This window comes from Phaseolus vulgaris, chromosome 3, assembly GCF_051622355.1.
Source record: "Phaseolus vulgaris cultivar YP4 chromosome 3, ASM5162235v1, whole genome shotgun sequence".
Classification (NCBI taxonomy): domain Eukaryota; kingdom Viridiplantae; phylum Streptophyta; class Magnoliopsida; order Fabales; family Fabaceae; genus Phaseolus; species Phaseolus vulgaris.
Window position 1 is genome coordinate 27,943,749 of NC_143500.1, and position 19,925 is coordinate 27,963,673.

Consider the following 19,925-nt stretch of genomic DNA (forward strand, 5'->3'; position numbering starts at 1 on the left):
ATCTATGTCAAATAATAATCTAATATGGAATAATATATACTAACAACTTATCTAAGTTGATAAGTAACGAAACTTCTTGAATAATATTTTTCTATGAAAAAAGATAATTTATATAACTTATTTATTCTTTGAATTATTATAAATTTTCAAACTATAAACTTAAAAAAATATCTTATTTTCCAAGTCATTTAAATTTGAAAATAAAATGTAATCTTTAGTAATCTTATTTACCATCTTCAAAATTTAACCTAAAAATATAATTATATTTCTTTGTCAACTTTAACTCGTGTTTTTTAATACTCATAAAAGTTTAGATACATCTTTTTACTCTCTCAAAAGTCTTTATTGATTGAAGTTTATTAAAAATAAAAATCCTAGTGAATCTTATTTATCTTAATTTAATAGAGAAACAAGATAAACATTTGTATGCGAATTTGAGATAACTCAAGAGATACAATTCATAAATTTTGGCATGTATTTTTTATTTGATTTACTATATGATATGAATATAATTGTATGTATTTCATAAAGTATTAGCAATTTTCCCACCAACAAAAGGAGTCATTGAACATAAGATAGATATAATAGATAGAAGGCTTATTTTGCTGTTCTTGTTTGTGTTTGTGTGATTGAGAAGAGAAATGGGTTCACCGACATCAAGGGTTGTTTTCCGTACTGTAGTGGTTGCGCTTCTGCTTCTTCTTGTCTTCTACATTGGTCGCCCTCTCTATTGGAAAATCTCCGCCACCGTCCACGACATCCGCAACAACAAGCAAACTGTCAGAGAAGGTTTCTCTCTTCTTTTTCGATTCCAATTTCCAATTTCTGTTCCCAATTTTCAATTACCCTTTTCCTCGCTTCTTCAGGTCTTTCCCAAATCGTCATGGAGGCTCAGAAATCTGTGGGGTGGTATCACGACGAGTCCGACTCAGGGGTTCGTGCCGCCAATCGAAAGCTGCTTCTTCACAATCCCCTTTCTACACTTTTTGCTTAGTCAGATACTTACTTACATACATACATGCAGGCATACATGTCATTCCACATTTTATTTTTCCACAATTCTCTGATTTGCTCAGGTGGTTCTTCTTTTATAGGGACAATAATGAGGTAGACTAATCGAATCCAATCGAATCTTATTCAATTAGATAACGACCGTCTTATTTTACATTTTGGGGGTTATTCTCTTCTTCTGTTGTATCTATGTGATTTATTTTAAGGGTTGATTCTGTGTGTTTTATGAGTAAGCGTGGAGAATAATTTGGATTTTGTAATGAATCGATCCAAAAGTAAAGCTGTTTTATGTTCTCTATGGATGTGAAGTGTTCATCAAATTGGCATCAGTTATTCACTGACATGGATTGTTTAGCTTCATGTGTGTTACAAGATTGTTGATTGAACCTTGGCTTAAAGTTTGAATATTCAGTGGAATTGAAATTCAATTGTTGCGGTTATTAAGAGTTTGTAAGAGTTAGTTTGGTTGCTTGAATGAATAACACCAGATTATACTAGGAATACCATGGAAATTATTAAATTGAGACTTCTTAGGGTTCGATAATTTGGGAATGGAAAGGTTGATTTGGTTCAACGGATTAGGAGTAAGATAGGAATAGGCAATGTGTCAATATCACAGAAATAGAACAGTTGTTCGCTTCAGCTTATGTCTAAGCTCATTTATCTTACGATACTCATTTTTTTATAATGTTTTCTACAAATTTTTGGTGTTTCTTCTGCATCATTCAGATCACTGACATTTCATACTAAGTATAGATCTCTTTCCTTAAGTAGGGAAAGGTACGTCCCGGGAACAGGAAGTTAAAGAGGCTTATTTATTCCTTAAGCTGTTTAATGGCAGGATCCATTAAATGTGAGTGCTGCAGTCTCTTTCTGTCGTATACTATCACTGCACTACTGGGTTTCTGTATTCTGCGCGGTAAAGGATATGTTTAGTTATCTTGAACTTTGTCTTGGGTTTGGATCTGCTGATTGCATGCCCAAACCAATCAAAGTTTGATCTTGTTTGGCCTTCTTCTATGCACTATTGCATGGTAGGTAGAGGCTCATAGGCCTCTTTAGGAACTGGAAGTGTCACCACAAGCCAAATATCTGGTTATTTGGTTAAAACCATTGCTTATTTCCCTTTACATGAAACACATGCTGACAATTGAAATAATCGAGGGCAAATTGCTGATTTTGCTGGGTTGTTGCAATTTTATCTATTATTAAATAACCTTATTCTCTCCAAGAAACTTATTATACTCTCTTGTTCGGCGAGGGTTAATGGAGGAAGGATCATAGATATACATCTAGTAAAAATGGAGTGAATGCATATGTGGCCAATGATAATAAAGTACGTTTATGCTGGGGGCTTCTTTGGTACTACTCACATGCTATGAAGTTGGTATGAATTTTACGTCCTCACCTGCTGGTTTCTTTACGTTAGAGTGGACAACAGCAGAACTGACACAGAAGGCACACCAGAGAAACACAAAGATGGTCACAGTGAGAATTTTTTTCTGACATAGCATGGTTTCTCTCTTCTTCTTTTTCTCACATGACACACAGTACACTATATTTACACGGATGACATGTTTTTGAATTTAGGTCAGAATTATTTGAAGGAAATCTTAAAAAAATAATAATTATATTTAGTAAGTGTGTAGGATATAGTTCTTTAGATAAGTAAAAGTTAGATAAAGAAATATTTAAAAATAGATATATTTTAAAGAAATATAAATAAACAATTTTGTTAAAGAATAGAAGAAAGTAATGAAATGTATGTGATATATTAATTTGGAGAAAGATAGTAAACAAACAAGTAATTATGTAGGTTTTTAAATGTAAAATAATATGAGTAGGTCTTTGTTTATAAATACAAAATGATATCTGGGAAATGTTAAAAAAGTAGAAAATATAATTGGTTAAAAATTTGGAGTTGATAAAAATGAATGGATTAATTTTGATTAAGTGAATATTTTATGTCATGTGTAATAGTTTTCTACACATAGAAATGTGGAAAAAATAAAAATTGTATGTGAAATTAAAAATTTAATATTTAATTTCTAAGAAATTGAAGTTTAAAATAAATGACAAAGGTCAACTTTTATAACTTTCCATCATCACAAATATGAGAACTTTTATATATTATTGTAAAGAAGACTACAACACGTAACGAAACACCCTTAACAATAGAGATTAAAATAAGTCTAACTTTGATAACTTTCTTTGATGATAAAGATGAGAACTTTTACATATAATTCCAAAAAAATTATAATATGTAAAGAAACATCTTTAACAACAAATATTAAAAAAATAATAGATGTGCTACAAATATAGGAATTACAATAACAATTATAACTTATCACAAATCAGTTACTTTCCCGCTATCACTGCATGATGATCCACAATCCACGTTTGTTGGTTTGACCTTCATCAAATTTATAAAAATTGCATAATATTGAATAAAAAATGAATTATATTTTTTTTCTTTGGTTTTAGTTTTTTTTTTTTTCATACGAAGAACTCTTCTTTCACTATAAATTTTTCATTCTCTCTATTAATGGGTTAACTCTATCGATATCCACCTAATTTCTCTCTCAGATTTTTCAAAAATAATAGATATTCTAAATGTTATGAGATTTCAACTATTGAATTATATGCAATTGTGATTTGGTATTCTATTTTAAGATTTATGCAATTATAAATTTTTTCTTGAAATTTGAAATCGAAGAATAAAAGATGTTTGTTTTTTTAATATTAAATCATTGATAATATCAAATATCCTTTTGTTGTGATTTTTTTTTTAAATTATTGAATTAATATTTTGGACAGGGTAGACACAATTATTGATATGCTCATTACCCAACAATGATGAGGTGAGACACAAATTTCACATTGGATGGGGTTAGGAAAGGGAACGAGTATAATTTTTTACTTTAGTGATAAGGACAAGTATAATCAAATGTGCACCTGTCTAATTGTCATCCTTACTATCAAGTGACTTCTTAGTTCAATGCCCACTGACAACCCACATTACTAACAATGTAACTTTTTAAACCCCTCAATCAATATTGCATAATTAGCAAAAACCTCCATTGATTCTTCACCACCTTATACCTTCATTTATATGATTGAGACTATCGATGTAACATCAAATCTCACTATACTTAAACTAATTTAGTGCTTAAAACAATTCAATACTTACACTATATTATCAAATATATCTTTACCTATGTGATGATAAATAATTAACATAAATTACGCATGTGATTTAAAACCACTTACCCACATTCGATTTCTCATAAATCACCTTCATATGATTTATTGTTAAATCACACACATGCTCATGATTTCTAAAATGTTCTCATCATTCATATTTAATTTCAAATAGTATCTCATAAAATACCATATAAGACATTCATATACATTGTTTAATTCAAGTAAAACAAGAACGAAGGAAAATTTTCATAAATATTGGTGGCTTGAGTTAGGTGTTCTCATGTGAGTGTCATCCCTTAAGAGGAAATAAAATTGTTTCGACCTCTTACTAACTCAGACATTCAACTGTCACTTGAGTGTAACATGTAATTGCTTGAGCTAGGTGTTCTCACGTAAGTGTCATCCCTTAAAGAGAAAATAGAATTGTTTGAGCTCTTACTGACTGACTCAAACATTCAATTGTCACTTAAGTGTAACATATCATTGCTTGAGCTAGCTAGGTGTTATCACGTCAGTGTCATCCATTAAAAGGAAATAGAATTGTTTGACCTCTTACTAACTCAAACATTCATTTGTCACTTGAGTGTAACATATTATTACTTTAGCATCATTAGAGATATCACTATAGCGACTAAATTATTAAAAAAGAGAAAATTGTTGACTTTTTGCTCACTCGAGCAATCACTCATCGCCTAAGCAACCAAAACTTTATAGAGATAATTCATACATGTTTTTTTCTCTCGATATACCATCCATATCTTGAAAATTGAAGTTAATTGCTTTAGTCACACAAAGTCATTTAAATGAGGTAAATAACATGCACACCCACGTATTTTTTATTCTAATTAAATTATAACAAATATATTCTTGAATCTAAAAAATTTCTTCATATAGTAATCAAATGTACTTCTCTTAACTATAAAAATCAATTATAAACAGTTATATTTAAAATAATTTTTATCTAAGAGATAATTCCTATCAAAATATACTTCTCATTTAATCACCAAATTTCACATTATTCAAGATCTATCATCCAACAACTTAAACTTCAATTTCAACAAAATCCTATAATTATAGAAGTGTTTATCCTATAGTTTTGGTTCTTCAAGATTCTATTATCATAATTATCAATTCTTTCAAAAATAGCAAATTAAGTTAGTTTTTTTTATCATTAGAAAAGTAAGAAAACTCCCAACCTTAAAGCTTAATTTACAAACCAAATATGCAATTACATAATTAAAGCAGCAGAAGTTCATTTATTTGTCGCAAACACAAAGACCCATCTATGGATACCCAAAAAGAAAAAAGAAAAAAAAAGAATATTTACTTAAAACCAAAATTGATCGAGTAAGATTGTACTATATTTGACCCTTTCTAATATAAACGCCTTGACAGAGAAAGAGATAAAAAACAACTTCAGAAATCTAAAAAAGTGAAAGGTTTTATAATTTAGAGAAATGTGAAATGTTTTAGATAAATGAAAAATGTTTTTCTTTATATTACATATAATATTTACAACTTTTAAATAATTTACATTTAATTTAAATACCCTCTTTTAATTTACATATTTAATAAATATTGATAATGATTATATACTTTAAATCTAATTTTTCATTATAAATAAGTCTTTATTAAGATTAGATATTTATTAAAGAAATTAATTGTTTAGAAAACACATTACACATGTGAAATAGTGCATGTGTTTTCACATTTTTATCAGATTGAAATATAAATAATATTTTTAAAATTTTATTATTTTATGAATAATTAATTAAAAAACAATACAATTTAATATATATATTGTAGTAGGACGACCGAGTGACTCAATGACTCGGTCAAGAACTTCACCACTCAACCAATCAACCATGATGAGAAGGTCACATGATGACATGTGACCGACCGACCCTTGGCGACGAGCCATGGGTTGACCAAGTCAGCAGGGTTAATCCACGATTAAAGGTTGTTTAGCACAATCCTAAACATGAACCAACCTCCTAATCCGACCCACCAATGAAGGTCCATTAAGGTAATATAAATAACACATATTTCAAGAAGAAATGTACGTCATTATCTACAGTACTCTGATACCCGAGTTTCGACACCCTGACTGACTTGAGCGTTGAAGTACCTTCAACAGGTACCATCCCCGCCGGTGGAGCCAAACGACCGAGAGGAGGAAGGAGAAGCAAAAAGCTTGGAGCGTTAGTGACTGACCGAAGGTAGAGGAAGAAAGAATCGTTCTCTAGGCCCCAAACCCGTTTGAGAACAATTGGCGCCCACCATGGGGCCGAGAGGATAGCGTGAGGAAGCAACAGTAGATGGTATCAACTCGTAGTATGGTTAGCGAAAGGATGTCAGAAGCAGATCAAGCAGCAATGATGATAGCTCTACAAAAGGAGCTAACTGAGATGAAGAAGGCACACGAAGAGGCAACCAAGAAGAATGAAGAAGAAATCAAGAATCTCCGAAAGGAGAATCAAGAAATGAAGAAGTTAGTGGAGGGAGAACCGTCCCTAGCCCCGACCAACCAAGTCGACAGATCCTTCGCCACCTCTGTCGGCCCTCAGACCAAGAGAGAGCCGAAGAACAAGAACCTCACCTTGGAGATGGATGGTGAGTCTTACCCCAACAAAACGATGAACACGAACGGTGTTCGTTGTGACCGATCGTCATCACTCTTTCACTGACTTTGTCATGGAGGCTCCTCTGCCGGACAAATGGAAGGGATTCAATAGAGACCATTATGATGGGACGACCGATTGATAAGTGCCTAATTTCAGTAATATTTCATATTAAAATATAGGCACTTATGAGGATTTATTGCTAATTTATATATAGAATAATCCTTAATTTATGAATTTATATCTTTTTTACATTTTTTATGAGTTTTATTCGAATAAGAGCATTTTATTCCCAAATTTGGTGTTAATTGCAGATTTTGAGGGAGGATTGAAGATTTGGAGTAAAGGAGAATAATTAGAGCTAAAAAGAGAAAGCTGGAAGGTCCCAAAATGGAAAAAGATGCCAAGAAAGATTGGGCCTTTTTATGTTTTATCACTTAGCCCATTAGCGCGACATAGGAAGCGAAATAACCCTAGAAAACTAGGATAAATAGAGGGCTAGAGGCTCAACCCTAGTGTGCTAGATTGAGAGGAAAACACCATAGAGTGAATTGTAACCCAATTGGGAGAATGGAAGGTGCTAGAAGTATGCATGACTAATTCTACCCTTTGGGATTGAGAGTAATATGCTCAAACTCTTATGTATTGAAGTGATATTTTATATATTAATAATCAGTTCTTGATTGATTATTGGTATTGTTGTTTTACTTTTAACTTTCCGTGACAAATTGAGAATCTTAAATATGACCGAGAGGTATTTTTAGGGTTCGGACCTAAACATCAATACTTGGCATATTTGAGTGCTAGAGATAGACTTGAAATGTTAATTGCCATTAACGTTTGGTAGTGATTTCTAAGTTGTTTTTATAAGTATGCGAGAGATCGAAATTTAGGAAACATTCTTAAGAATTTTATATGCGAGAGATCGATATAAATGAATTTTCTACGGGCATTAATCTCAATCAAAGAACTTAATATTGACATGCATGCTAATCAAAATACATGAGAGTGAGAGAGATGAAACCTAATCCCTATTTTTCCAACTGAAACAACTAATTCTTTGTTTGTTTTCTTATTGATCATTGTCAACACACTCCATTCAACACTTTTTTTTCATTGTTCTATTGTTATATTTAGCGAATATTGTACTTGATAATTCATTGTTCCTTGTGGGATCGATATCCGTCCTTAGGAACAATTATTACTTCGAACAAACGTAGTGCACTTGCCGTAAAAAATCATCAAGATTTTGGCACCTTATCGTAAACAAATTTGATTTATTGAGTATAGTTTCATAAATATTGTGAATATTTTAAATGTTTTGTGTTTATATTTGTTACTTTTTTATTTTGTTTTAATTTTATTTTTAATTTTCAGATTTGCTGTTATTATTCTTATTTTGATTTTATTTGTTTCTATTTATTTTTAGATTTATTTTTATTTTTCTTTGATTTGATTTTAATTTATTATATTTTATTTTAGTTTGTTTTTATTTTTATTTTTATTTTATTTTGATTTTGATTTTGATTTTGTTTTGTTTTATTATATTTTATTTTAATTTTTTTGTTTTTGGTTTAGTTTTCGTAGTTTTATTTAAGTTTACGTAGTTGTTATTTATTTGTTTTAATTAATTATTTTCTTTACAAGTTTTAATTCGTATTCTTACGTAAGCTAGTGTAGAATTTTAGTTAGTTAGTTATTTACAACTATAGTTTTCAGTTTTATTTTGTTTTAACTTTATTTTATTTTGTTTTTATTTTATTCCTAGTATTTATTTTACTCTTTTTTTATTTCTTGTTTTCTTTTATTCTGTTTTTCTTTTATTTATATTTTTTTCTTTTTTTCTGATTATTTTGGTTTTATTTTCTCTTAGTATCATTTTAGTGTTTTGTTTTATTTTATCTTTAAGTTTTAATTTGTACTTTAGACGGTTATTGATTTTATTTTAGTTAGCAATTTAAATTCCTGTTTATTTAAAAAAAATAAAAAAAATATACTCTATTCTTTTTTTTTTCACTAATATTTTAGGAAAGCAACATGGCAGAAGAACAAGCAAAGAAGACAATCGGAGATTATGTCATGTATCAAGGGTCCGTGCATTTTTCTAGTATTGCAATACCTGCTACCGCCAAGGCCTTGGAAATAGATCCCGGTTTTCTCACTTTTATCAATGCCCATCAATTCACAGCAATGGAACATGAGGATCCATATTCACATTTGAATACATTTTATGAATTGGTGGGAGTAATGGGCTTTGAATCAAATGATGTTGATAATGTTGTATGCGCTTGTTTCCTTTTTCATTGGCAGGAAAGGCTAAAAATTGGCTTAGATCACTTCCAATTCAAAGCCTCACTAACTGGAAGGATGTAGAGGAAAAATTTATGCAAATTTTTTTTCCAATGTCTCGCTACATTAAAGCTAAGTCTGAAATCTCTATGTTCAGAGAAGGAGCAGATGAGTCTTTTTGTGAGACATGGGAAAGATTCAAGATGATATTGAGAAATTGCCCAAATCATGGGTTTGAAGACATTGCTCAACTGAACATATTCATTAATGGTCTCAAATATGTTATGAAGATGCTCTTAGATGCCGCAGCTGGTGGCACAATGATGACTCTTGATGCAGAACAAGCAACGAGGATTATTAATGCATTGGAATTAGTAGATTCTCAAGACCAGTATGATGGACGAAGTACTCAGAAGAAAGGATGGAGGGAAGATACACTATTGGCTCAAAATCAAATTTTGACACAGCAGATTGAGCAGTTAACCACAAAAATGGCAAAATTGCCTCGACAATTACATGTTATTCAAAGTCATAATCAAGAATTAAGGTGCGAACTGTGTGAATGTGAGCATTCTAGTGAGCAATGTGCTTACCAAAATATTTCTTCTGAAGAAAAAGTAATTTACATGGAAGATCAAGGAAAGCAAAACACTTTTCAACAACTCCAACTATTAGATCCTGTGTCCCAAGAGAGAATGAGCAAAATGGAAGATTTTACAGAAAAATCTACACACCATGTTGGTCGTGCAAAAGAACGTTGAGAATCTGGAGACACAAATTAAGCAACTTACACAAGAGTTGAAGGAACTCGGGGAGAAATGTAATTCAATCACTACTAGAAGTGGAGTAGTTGTAGGAAAGGGGATTGGTGATAATATACAAAGTAAGGAAAGAGACATAGAGAGTGAGGAAGAGAGAAAAGTAAGGAAAGAAAAATTGAGAGGGAAGAGAAAAAAGAAGAGGAAGAAAAAACAAGAGTGAAGAGGGAGAAGAGAAAGAAAAAAATGATAGGGTACAGGAAGAAAAGAAAAAAAGGAAAAAGAGAATGAAAAAATAAGTGTTCCAATTGTAGATTTACCTTATCCACATGCTCCCTCTAGAAAGAATATAGAAGGACAGTTTATCAGATTCTGTGAAATTCTAAAACAACTACAGATAAGTATTCTGTTCACTGAAGCTTTGGAACAAATGCCTACAAATGCCTACGTATGCCAGATTTATGAAGGATTTGTTGACCAAGAAGAGAAGATTAAAAGAACAAGGAATTGTGGAGCTAGAAGCAGGATGTAGTGCCATTATTCAAAAATCATTGCCACAAAAATCTAAAGATCCTAGGACTTTTACTTTGACAGTCACAATAGGAAATTTTACAGTGGCCAAAGCATTACTAGATCTTGGGGCAAGCATAAATCTGATGCCACTATCTATGTTGAAGAAAATCGGGGATGTTGAAATTTTTCCTACAAGGATGACATTGCAATTAGCTGACAGATCAATAAAATATCCACATGAGATAGTAGAAGATCTTTTGGTGAAGGTAGACAAATTTTATTTCCCAGTTGATTTTGTGATCATGGACATAAAGGAAGATGTTGAAGTACCTCTCATTCTTGAACGCCCATTTATGAAGACTGCAAAAATTATGATTGATGTGGATGAAGGAAAGTTGTAGGTTCAAGTGCAGGATGAAGAAGTTAGCTTTGATGTATTTGAAGCAATGAAACATCCGATTGATCAGAAGAATTGTTTTAGGATGGATGCACTGGATGAACTGTATTTAGAAAATCACAGAGAAATATTTATAGATGATTCATTGATGAAAGCAGTCCTAACTGATAATGGAAATTGCGAGGACTGGGAGGAGAAGGAAGTCAAGAAATGTTTGTCAGAGTTGGGAAAGGCAAAAGAAGTTCAACAAGGGATTTTTGATGAATTAGAACGGAACAAAGCCAACACCCCTTAGAAAATATAGTTGAAACAGTTGCCAACTCATTTGAAATGTTTTTCTTGAAGAAAATGGGGAGAAGCCAGTTATCATAAGCAACCATTTATCCAAAGAGGAAGAACAAAAAGTGATAAAAGTGCTGAAGGCAAATAAAAAAGGTATAGATGGACATTTGCTGACTTGAAAGGTATAAACCCATCATATTGCATGCATAAAATTCACATGGAGCAAGATTTCACACCTGTGGCTCAACCACCAAGGTGCTTAAATCCTTCCACGAAGGAGGTTATTAGAAAGGAGGTACAAAAGCTTTTAGAAGCAGCAATGATTTATCCCATTTCAGACAGTGCGTGGGTTAGTCCAGTACAGGTGGTACCTAAGAAAGGAGGTATGACAATTATTTATAACGAAAAAAATTAATTAATTTCTACAAGAACTGTTAGAGGATGGAGGATGTGTATTGATTATAGGAAACTGAATCAAGCTACGCGAAAAGATCATTATCCATTACCTTTTATGGATTAAATGTTGGAAAGATTGGCAGGTAAAGCATATTATTGTTTTTTGGATGGTTTATTCATGATATAATCAAATTGTGGTCAATCCTGAAGATCAAGAGAAGACAACATTTACTTGCCCATTTGGCGTTTTTGCTTATCGGAAAAGGCCATTTGGTTTATGTAATGCGCCAACAACTTTCCAAAGGTGTATGTTTGTTATTTTCGCAGATATGATTGAGAAATGCATTGAAGTTTTTATGGATGACTTTTCTGTGTTTGAATCTTCTTTTGATGATTGTTTAGCTAATCTTGATCTCGTACTGAAGCGATGTGTGGAGACAAATCTTGTGCTAAATTGAGAGAAATGTCATTTCATGGTCACTGAAGGAATTGTCTTAGGCCATAAAATTTCTCATAAAGGGTTGGAGGTAGATAAAGCAAAAGTTGAAGTCATTGAGAAGTTACCTCCACCAGTCAACATCAAAGGAATCAGAAGTTTTCTAGGGCATGCTAGATTTTAAAAAAGATTTATTAAAGATTTCTCCAAGATTTCAAAACTCCTATGCAACCTTCTCAATAAGGATACTCCTTTTAAATTTGATGATAATTGTTTAACTGCTTTTAATATCTTGAAAGAAAAACTCATTTCTGCACCTATCATAATTGTTCCTGATTGGAAACTTAATTTTGAGATAATGTGTGATGCTAGTGATTATGCAATAGGAGCAGTTTTAGGACAAAGGAAAGAAAGAATTTTTCAAGTAATACACTATGCGAGTCAAGTTTTGAGTGAAACTCAAAGTAATTACACCACAACAGAAAAAGAATTACTAGTTATAGTGTATGCATTTGAGAAATTTCGATCTTATTTGATATGTTCTAAAGTCATTGTTTTCACTAATCATGCTGCAATAAAATATTTATTGAATAAAGTAGATTCTAAGCCAAGACTTATACGATGGATACTTTTGTTGCAGGAATTTGATTTGGAGATCAAAGATAAGAAAGGATGTGAGAACAATGTAGCAGATCATTTATCAAGACTAGCAAATGATGAGGTAACCACATTGGAGTCGGAGGTTCTTGCTGAATTTCCAGATGAGAAGCTACTGATAATCAAAGAGAGGCCATGGTTTGCAGACATGACCAATTTTAAAGCTACTGGAACAATCCCGGAGAATTTGGACTGGCATCAAAAAAGAAAAATTTTTAAGGATGCCAATCATTATGTGTGGGATGATCCTCATTTGTTTAAAATTTGTGCAGATAATTTGCTGAGAAGATGGGTTTCTTCAGATGAAGCCAAGAAAATTATATGGCAATGCCATAATTCAGCATATGGAGGACATTTTAATGGGGAAAAGACAGTTGCAAAAATTCTTCAATCAGGTTTTTTCTGGCCTTCGTTGTTTAAAGATACACATGCATTAGTACAAAGATGTGACAGGTGCCAAAGGACAAGAAGCATTTCTAGAAGACATGAGATGCATTGCAAAATATTCAAGAAATTGAGGTTTTTTATTGTTGGGGCATTGATTTTATAGGGCCTTTACCATCTTTTTTTCCAAATGAATATATACTAGTGGCAGTTGAGTATGTTTCTAGATGGGTGGAAGCAATTCCAGCACAACATGCAGATTCCAAGACAATTATTAAATTTCTTAAAAGGAATATTTTTTGCAGATTTGGCACTCCAAGAGTATTGATAAGTGACGATGGATCTCATTTTTGTAATACCCAGTTGAAGAAAGTGTTAGAGCATTATGGGGTTAGTCATAAAGTAGCATCAACCTACCACCCACAAACGAATGGGTAGGCAGAAGTTTCTAACATAGAAGTCAAGAAAATATTAGAGAAAACAGTGGTTGCATCAAGGAAAGATTGGTCAATCAAACTTGATGAAGCTCTGTGGGCGTATAGAACAACATTTAAAACACCTACTGGCCTTTCCCTATTTCAGCTTATTTACGGGAAAGCTTGTCATCTTCCGGTGGAATTGGAGCATAAAGCATATTGGGCATTAAAAACATTAAATTTAGATGCTAAAGCATCAGGGGAAAAGAGAAAACTTCAAATCCAGGAACTTGAAGAGATGAGGTTAAATGCATACAGTTCTTCAAAGCTTTATAAAGAACGCACAAAAAAATATCATGACAAGAGGATTGTGGAAAGAAATTTTCATCCTGGTCAGTCTGTGCTGTTATTTAATTCTAGATTAAGACTTTTTCCTGGGAAGTTAAAATCTAGATGGTCAGGACCTTATGTGGTGAAAGAAGTGAAGCCTTATGGAGCAATAAAATTAGAAGATCCATAATCACATGAACGATGGATAGTAAATGGTCAAAGGGTAAAGCCTTACTTGGGTAATGAACAGGAAAACCTCACTACGATAATCCTTTTAGATGACCCTTAAATAAACAGGCATCAAACTATATGACGTTAAACAAGCGCTTACTGGGAGGCAACCCAGACCACATTTTAGTTTTATATTGTTACCTTTGTTTATTTAATTTTTCAAAAAAGATAAAAAAAATCTCGTATGCCTCCTAATCATTTTGCAGGTTATGACCTAGGGACATGATCTATTATTCAAGGGGGCAGATCCAACAAATGAAGCAAGACTATAGATAAAGATTTTAACAAAAAGCTGGATGACTTCTTAAGAAGAGAGGATTGAGCAAAAATATGGTTTTATCTTTCTAATTCTCTTTTCTTTTCAGTTATTTGAATTTTATTTTCTGTTTATTTATTTATTTATTTTATTTTTCGGTTATTTTGTTTTTTTTTATTTACTTATTTTTTTTTAGTTTGTTTTAATTGCTTATTTTGTATTTTGAATAAATTTGTTGTTTTTGTTAGTTTTAGGTTTTGAATTATCTTTCTTGAATAAATTTCACTTTTAATTTGTTTATTTCTAGTTTTTTTTTTCAAATAAAAAAGAACTAGAATATTAATTTTGAATTGTGGAAAAAATAATTTGTGTTTAAATATTAAATAGTGAGATAAATTAGACACATATTAGAAAAGAAAATATGATTGAATCCCTATTCAAATGTAGTTAAAATTATGATACATGAAAATTTAACAGGATGATTGATTAGGATAGATAATGACAAGAGAAAAAGGAATGAGACCAATTAAACCAAGTGAGTGTGTGAACCTTAAACAGTTTTGAGAGTTTTACTGATGAATTGACAATTGTAGTTGCTTAATTTTTATTTTTGTTACATCATAAAAGAACATGAAGATGATTGAGGCATTTGTTTGTGATAATTAGGAATCCAAGGCCAAAGAGTCAACCTTTATCTTATTAGAATTCCATTTTTTTTATATATCCCCTTTGGGCCAATAAATTTTTTGTTAATATTGCACCTTAACCTTTAATGATATATTTTCCTACCCTTTAGCATGTTTAAGGAAGGAGAACATATATGCAATACATATAGAAAAGGGAATGGTTGGTTCTAATTGTTGAAATTTCAAAAAGTTGAAAATAGGAAAAATCTATTCCTAGTGATTGAAAAAAAGAAAAAAAAAGAAAAAAAAGAAAAGAAAAGTTGTTGGAAATCATAAAAAAGGTAGAAAGAAAAATGAGGAAAAGTGTGATCTTGAAAGAAAGCGGTGATTAGATAACATATATGTTCTCTATAAATTGGATTGTAGGTATGTTCTTCTTCTTTAAGATGTGCATTTTGTTATCTAAGAAAAACCAATATTTTTTGGAAGCTCAACCTCATTACAACCCTGGAAAAGACCTCAAGATTCATGTTTCTAATATGTTTGTGATTTAAGGATGAAATGAAAAACAATTGTGATTTGTTATGATTCAGTGAAAATAGAGAGAAACATATACCCGTGAGCATATGAGAAGATATTCCTTGATAATTTGCCATTTATTTGTTTTGATTTGATCCTGGAAGTTGACTGTGTTTATATTTTCAATATTTGAATTTGGACGCATCATAAGTTTTTAATTTGATCTATTGTTTAATGAATTAAGTTGTTTGATATTTAAATTCAAATATATTCATTTACTTTGCTTGAGAACAAGCAAGATTCTAAGTTGGGAAGAGTGATAAGTGTCTAATTTCAGTAATATTTCATATTAAAATATAGGCACTTATGAGGATTTATTGCTAATTTACATATAAAATAATCCTTAATTTATGGGAGAATGGAAGGTGTTAGAAGTATGCATGACTAATTCTACCCTTTGGGATTGAGAGTAATATGCTCAAACTCTTATGTATTGAGGTGATATTTTATATATTAATATTCAGTTCTTGATTGATTATTGGTATTGTTGTTTTACTTTTAACTTTCCGTGACAAATTGAGAATCTTAAATCTGACCGAGAGGTATTTTTAGGGTTCGGACCTAAACATCAATACTTAGCATATTTGAGTGCTAGAGATAGACTTGAAATGTTAATTGCCATTAACGTCTGGTAGTGATTTCTAAGTTGTTTTTATAAGTATGCGAGAGATCGAAATTTAGGAAACATTCTTAAGAATTTTATATGCGAGAGATCGATATAAATGAATTTTCTACGGGCATCAATCTCAATCAAAGAACTTAATATTGACATGCTAATCAAAATACATGAGAGTGAGAGAGATGAAACTTAATCCCTATTTTTCCAACTGAAACAACTAATTCTTTGTTTGTTTTCTTATTGATCATTGTCAACACACTCAATTCAACACTTTTTTCATTGTTCTATTGTTATAATTAGCGACTATTGTACTTGATAATTCACTGTTCCTTGTGGGATCAATATCCGTCCTTAGGGACAATTATTACTTCTGACAAACGCGGTGCATTTGCCGTAAAAAGTCATCACCGATTATGATGAACATATGGATGCGTATACCACTCATATGAGTCTGTATACGAACGATGACATGTTCTTGTGCCGAGTCTTCCCAACTTCTTTTAAAGGAGGAGCCTTGAGCTGGTTCACGAAGCTCCCTCTGAACTCTGTAGATTGTTTTGAAACGCTGGTGACAAAGTTTGATATCAAGTTTGCAACCAGCCGACCCCATCACCTAACATCCATTGCCCTGGTCAGCTTCCGCTAGGAGAAGGGAGAGTCCCTAAGGAAGTTTATCGACCGATTCGGGAAGGTCTTTATGAGTATTCGGAACCTCAGTCCTGAGGTGGCGATGCATCATATGTTGACGACCCTCCGACCGGGCCCCTTCGTAGATAGCTTGTGCATGCAACCTGCGGCGAGCTTGGATGAACTTAGACTTTGAGCCGCAAAGTTCATGCAGTTTGAAGAGCTACGCGAATTCAGGAGCCAGGCTCGGGCGGAGACCAACGATGAGAAGAAGGATGAGAAAGAGCGGCAGGGAAGGTCCGGGTCTGGACGAGGTGATCCCAGACGGGGTAATCGTGGACTCCGGTTCTCACGATACACACCCTTCAACGCCGATAGAGGGAAAATCTTGCAGGAAGCCTTTAATGCGGAGCTGATGCCACCACCTAGAAGGGCTCTAAGTCCGGATGGTGCCGACCGTAGCAAGAAGTGACGGTATCATCAGAATACCGATCATTCAACCGAAGGACAAGATAGAAGAGCTAATTCAGGCCGGGCATTTATGTCGTTTTGTGCGGGGCGGCCGCACCACATGGCGTTCCCCGTGTAGGGAAGAAGCACCAAGGAAGAGGGACCGCACCGGCCGAAGGGGGATGATCCTCGCCGAGAACGCCGTAAAGGGAGGGACTACCCTCCAAGTCGATACCTGGATGAGTTCAATCATCCAGTATCTAGAACATGGAACCTGCAAACCAGGCAACGAGAAAGCAATCAGGCTGCAATGCGCTCGCTACACCATGATCGGCCAGGACCTATACCGAAGGGGGTACTCAATTCCACTTCTGAAGTGCCTTACCAAGGAGCAAACTCAATATGTGTTGCAGGAAATCCACGATGGAGCGTGTGACAATCACTCCGGGGCGAAAACCATGGCGACCAAGGTCATCCGAGCAAGATACTATTGGTCGACCGTCTAAGGCGATTGCGCAGAGTACGTCAAGAAATGCTTGAAATGCTAGGAATTCGGCCCCTACACCACTCAAAACCAGAAGAACTCCAAAACATGACATCACCGTGGCCATTTGCCATATGAGGAATGGACATTATTGGCCCTTTCTCACTTGACAAAGGTTAGACAAAGCACCTGCTGGTTGCAGTGGACTACTTCACGAAGTGGATAGAGGTCGAATCCCTAGCATCCATATCGGCCAGAAACGTCCAAAATTTTGTTTGCAAGAACATCGTCTGTAGGTTCAGGCTACCGAACATGATCGTGTCAGACAATGGACTGCAGTTCATTGACCAAGGGCTCCAGACCTTCTACGAGGACCTTGACATCAAATCCGTTACCAGCTCGGTCGAGCACCCTTAGACAAATGATCAAGCAGAGGCGGCCAACAAGGTTCTCTTAAACGAATGAAGAAGAGACTCGACACAGCGAAAAGAAGGTGGACCGAGGAACTGCTCGAGGTCTTGTGGGCGTACCGATGCACTCCTCAGACCACAACACAAGAAACGTCGTACAACCTCATGTACGACACCGAGACCATGATCCCAGTAGAAGTGGGCGAATCGTCCATCAGACGGCACCTGTTTGACATATCCCTCAATCAGGAAAGTTTAGCAGTCGGGCTCGACCTCATCAACGAGCTTTGCGATAAAAGCAAGATCCGCAAAGCCGCCTGCAAGCTTCAAGCAGCAAGAAGGTACAACATGAAGGTTTGGCCAATGAGCTTCCACAAGGGTGACCTTGTCTGGAGGGAAGTCAGACGGTAAGTTCTCATCAAACTGGGAGGGACCATTTCAAATTCGAGAAGTAGGAGAAGGGGGAGCGTACCACCTAGAATGGTTGTCGGGAAAGGTTGTACCGAGGACGTGGAATTCCACACACCTCAAATTTTATTTCAATTGAACAAATGAATAAAATTCACGCACTCTTTCCTTATCCGGTAACACCAGCGGTCAGAGAGGTTTTAAAGAAGCATTTTCATCAAACAACGTGCAAACCATAAAATCAACCTAAGAGGCACGGTTTGGCCAGGATGAAGCCTTAACCGGCATACCCTCCCGATACCCAAAGCGCAAGTGTCGGCCAGGATGAAGCCTTAATCGGCATACCCTCCTAACACCTAGTCACAACGGTTCAACCAGGATGCAGCCTTAACTGACATTCCCTCCTGATACCGCTAGCTACACCGACCGCATAATTTTACTTGTCTAAACTAGGCACTTTTTATCTTGCTACGTTTTAATGGCCAACTGCCTTCAATTCGTTAAACAATTTACTTATAAACGACCAATCACATCAACTTACGCCAATTAGGTTCATTAGGTTGGTTATTATTAACTCACACTCACACCGACCGAAGGAAAAGACTTGTGCAAATTATTGAAAATGAAAACGATCGATTCTATTCATCCAGCAAAAGGTGGAGGCCACACCCCGACCTCAAGGGAACAAAATGAACGAAAGAAAAAACCTAAAAGCCTAGGCTTTGATCTTCAACATCCTCGCTCGGGGTAGGCTGGTCGGCGCTCTGCAAATTCTGGACCTCGTCCGCAGGAACCAGTCGGCCGTTAAAGACCTCCATCTCTTGGTCAAATTGACCAGAGGGTGGAGGCCCACCGTACAACACCCCAGCCTGCTGGACGGCCAGGTCAAACCTCTAAGTAATTAAGACCATGGTATCCTCCATGGTATTCAACACCTCAGCCTTCGCCGCCTCTTTCCCTTGCCGCATAGAGGCAATCTTCCCTTCCATGGATGCCCCTTTGTGTTCGGCCTCCTCCAGGGCCTTCCTCAGCCGGGTGTTATCAACATACCATCAACATACCGACCGCCTGCGGTATTTCTCTCTTTGCGATCATTGAAACAAAAACAAGATGTTAGTCATAAACATAGAATGAACGACCGAAGGTCTACAGATTTGAAACATACCCTCAAAGGCCGCTTCACGATCGATCTCTGTGTACAACGACATCAATGACCGAGCGAGGAGCTTCCTCGTAAGGCTATCAAACAAAGCAAAGACCTCCCGCTCGCTATCACTTGGATTGACCGGACGTGGCCAATCCTTTATCCTGGTGGGGCTCCTTGTCCAAAACAAGAGAAACCTCGGCTGGCCGACCACGTCGAAGAAGTGGGACGTGCCCGCCGAATCCACGAAAACCTTAAAGAACCTTTCTTTAAAGTTCTTATAGGAGGTCATGAAAGCCTTGAACAGGACGTTGCCCGCCCGGCTGACCAAGGAATGCCATTCAACCAGCTTGAATGGGTGAGAGGCATAAAAATGAAGAAAACAGGTTGGAAGGGG

General features: G+C 34.6%; 1 protein-coding gene and 2 pseudogenes across 1 annotated transcript; 2 read left to right on the forward strand and 1 right to left on the reverse strand.

Annotated features, from left to right (window-relative positions):
- The first annotated feature begins 581 nt into the window (after window positions 1–581).
- Window positions 582–1,313, forward strand: LOC137806935 (Low-density receptor-like protein). The gene is made up of 2 exons (XM_068607333.2): window positions 582–789; window positions 867–1,313. The coding sequence occupies exons 1-2, from the start codon at window positions 642–644 to the stop codon at window positions 992–994; spliced, it is 276 nt and encodes a 91-aa protein (XP_068463434.1). The 5' UTR covers window positions 582–641; the 3' UTR covers window positions 995–1,313.
- A 7,941-nt stretch (window positions 1,314–9,254) lies between these two features.
- Window positions 9,255–9,360, reverse strand: LOC137808886 (small nucleolar RNA R71; annotated as a pseudogene).
- Window positions 9,361–10,539: 1,179 nt separating this feature from the next.
- On the forward strand, window positions 10,540–13,983 carry LOC150028763 (uncharacterized; annotated as a pseudogene).
- Window positions 13,984–19,925: the final 5,942 nt, after the last annotated feature.

Bases quoted from the DNA above. Each gene is read 5' to 3' on its own strand.
- LOC137806935 (XM_068607333.2), top strand. From the start codon at position 642: ATGGGTTCACCGACATCAAGGGTTGTTTTCCGTACTGTAGTGGTTGCG. The intron at 790-866 runs GTTTCTCTCTTC...TCGCTTCTTCAG, and splicing joins CAAGCAAACTGTCAGAGAAG to GTCTTTCCCAAATCGTCATG.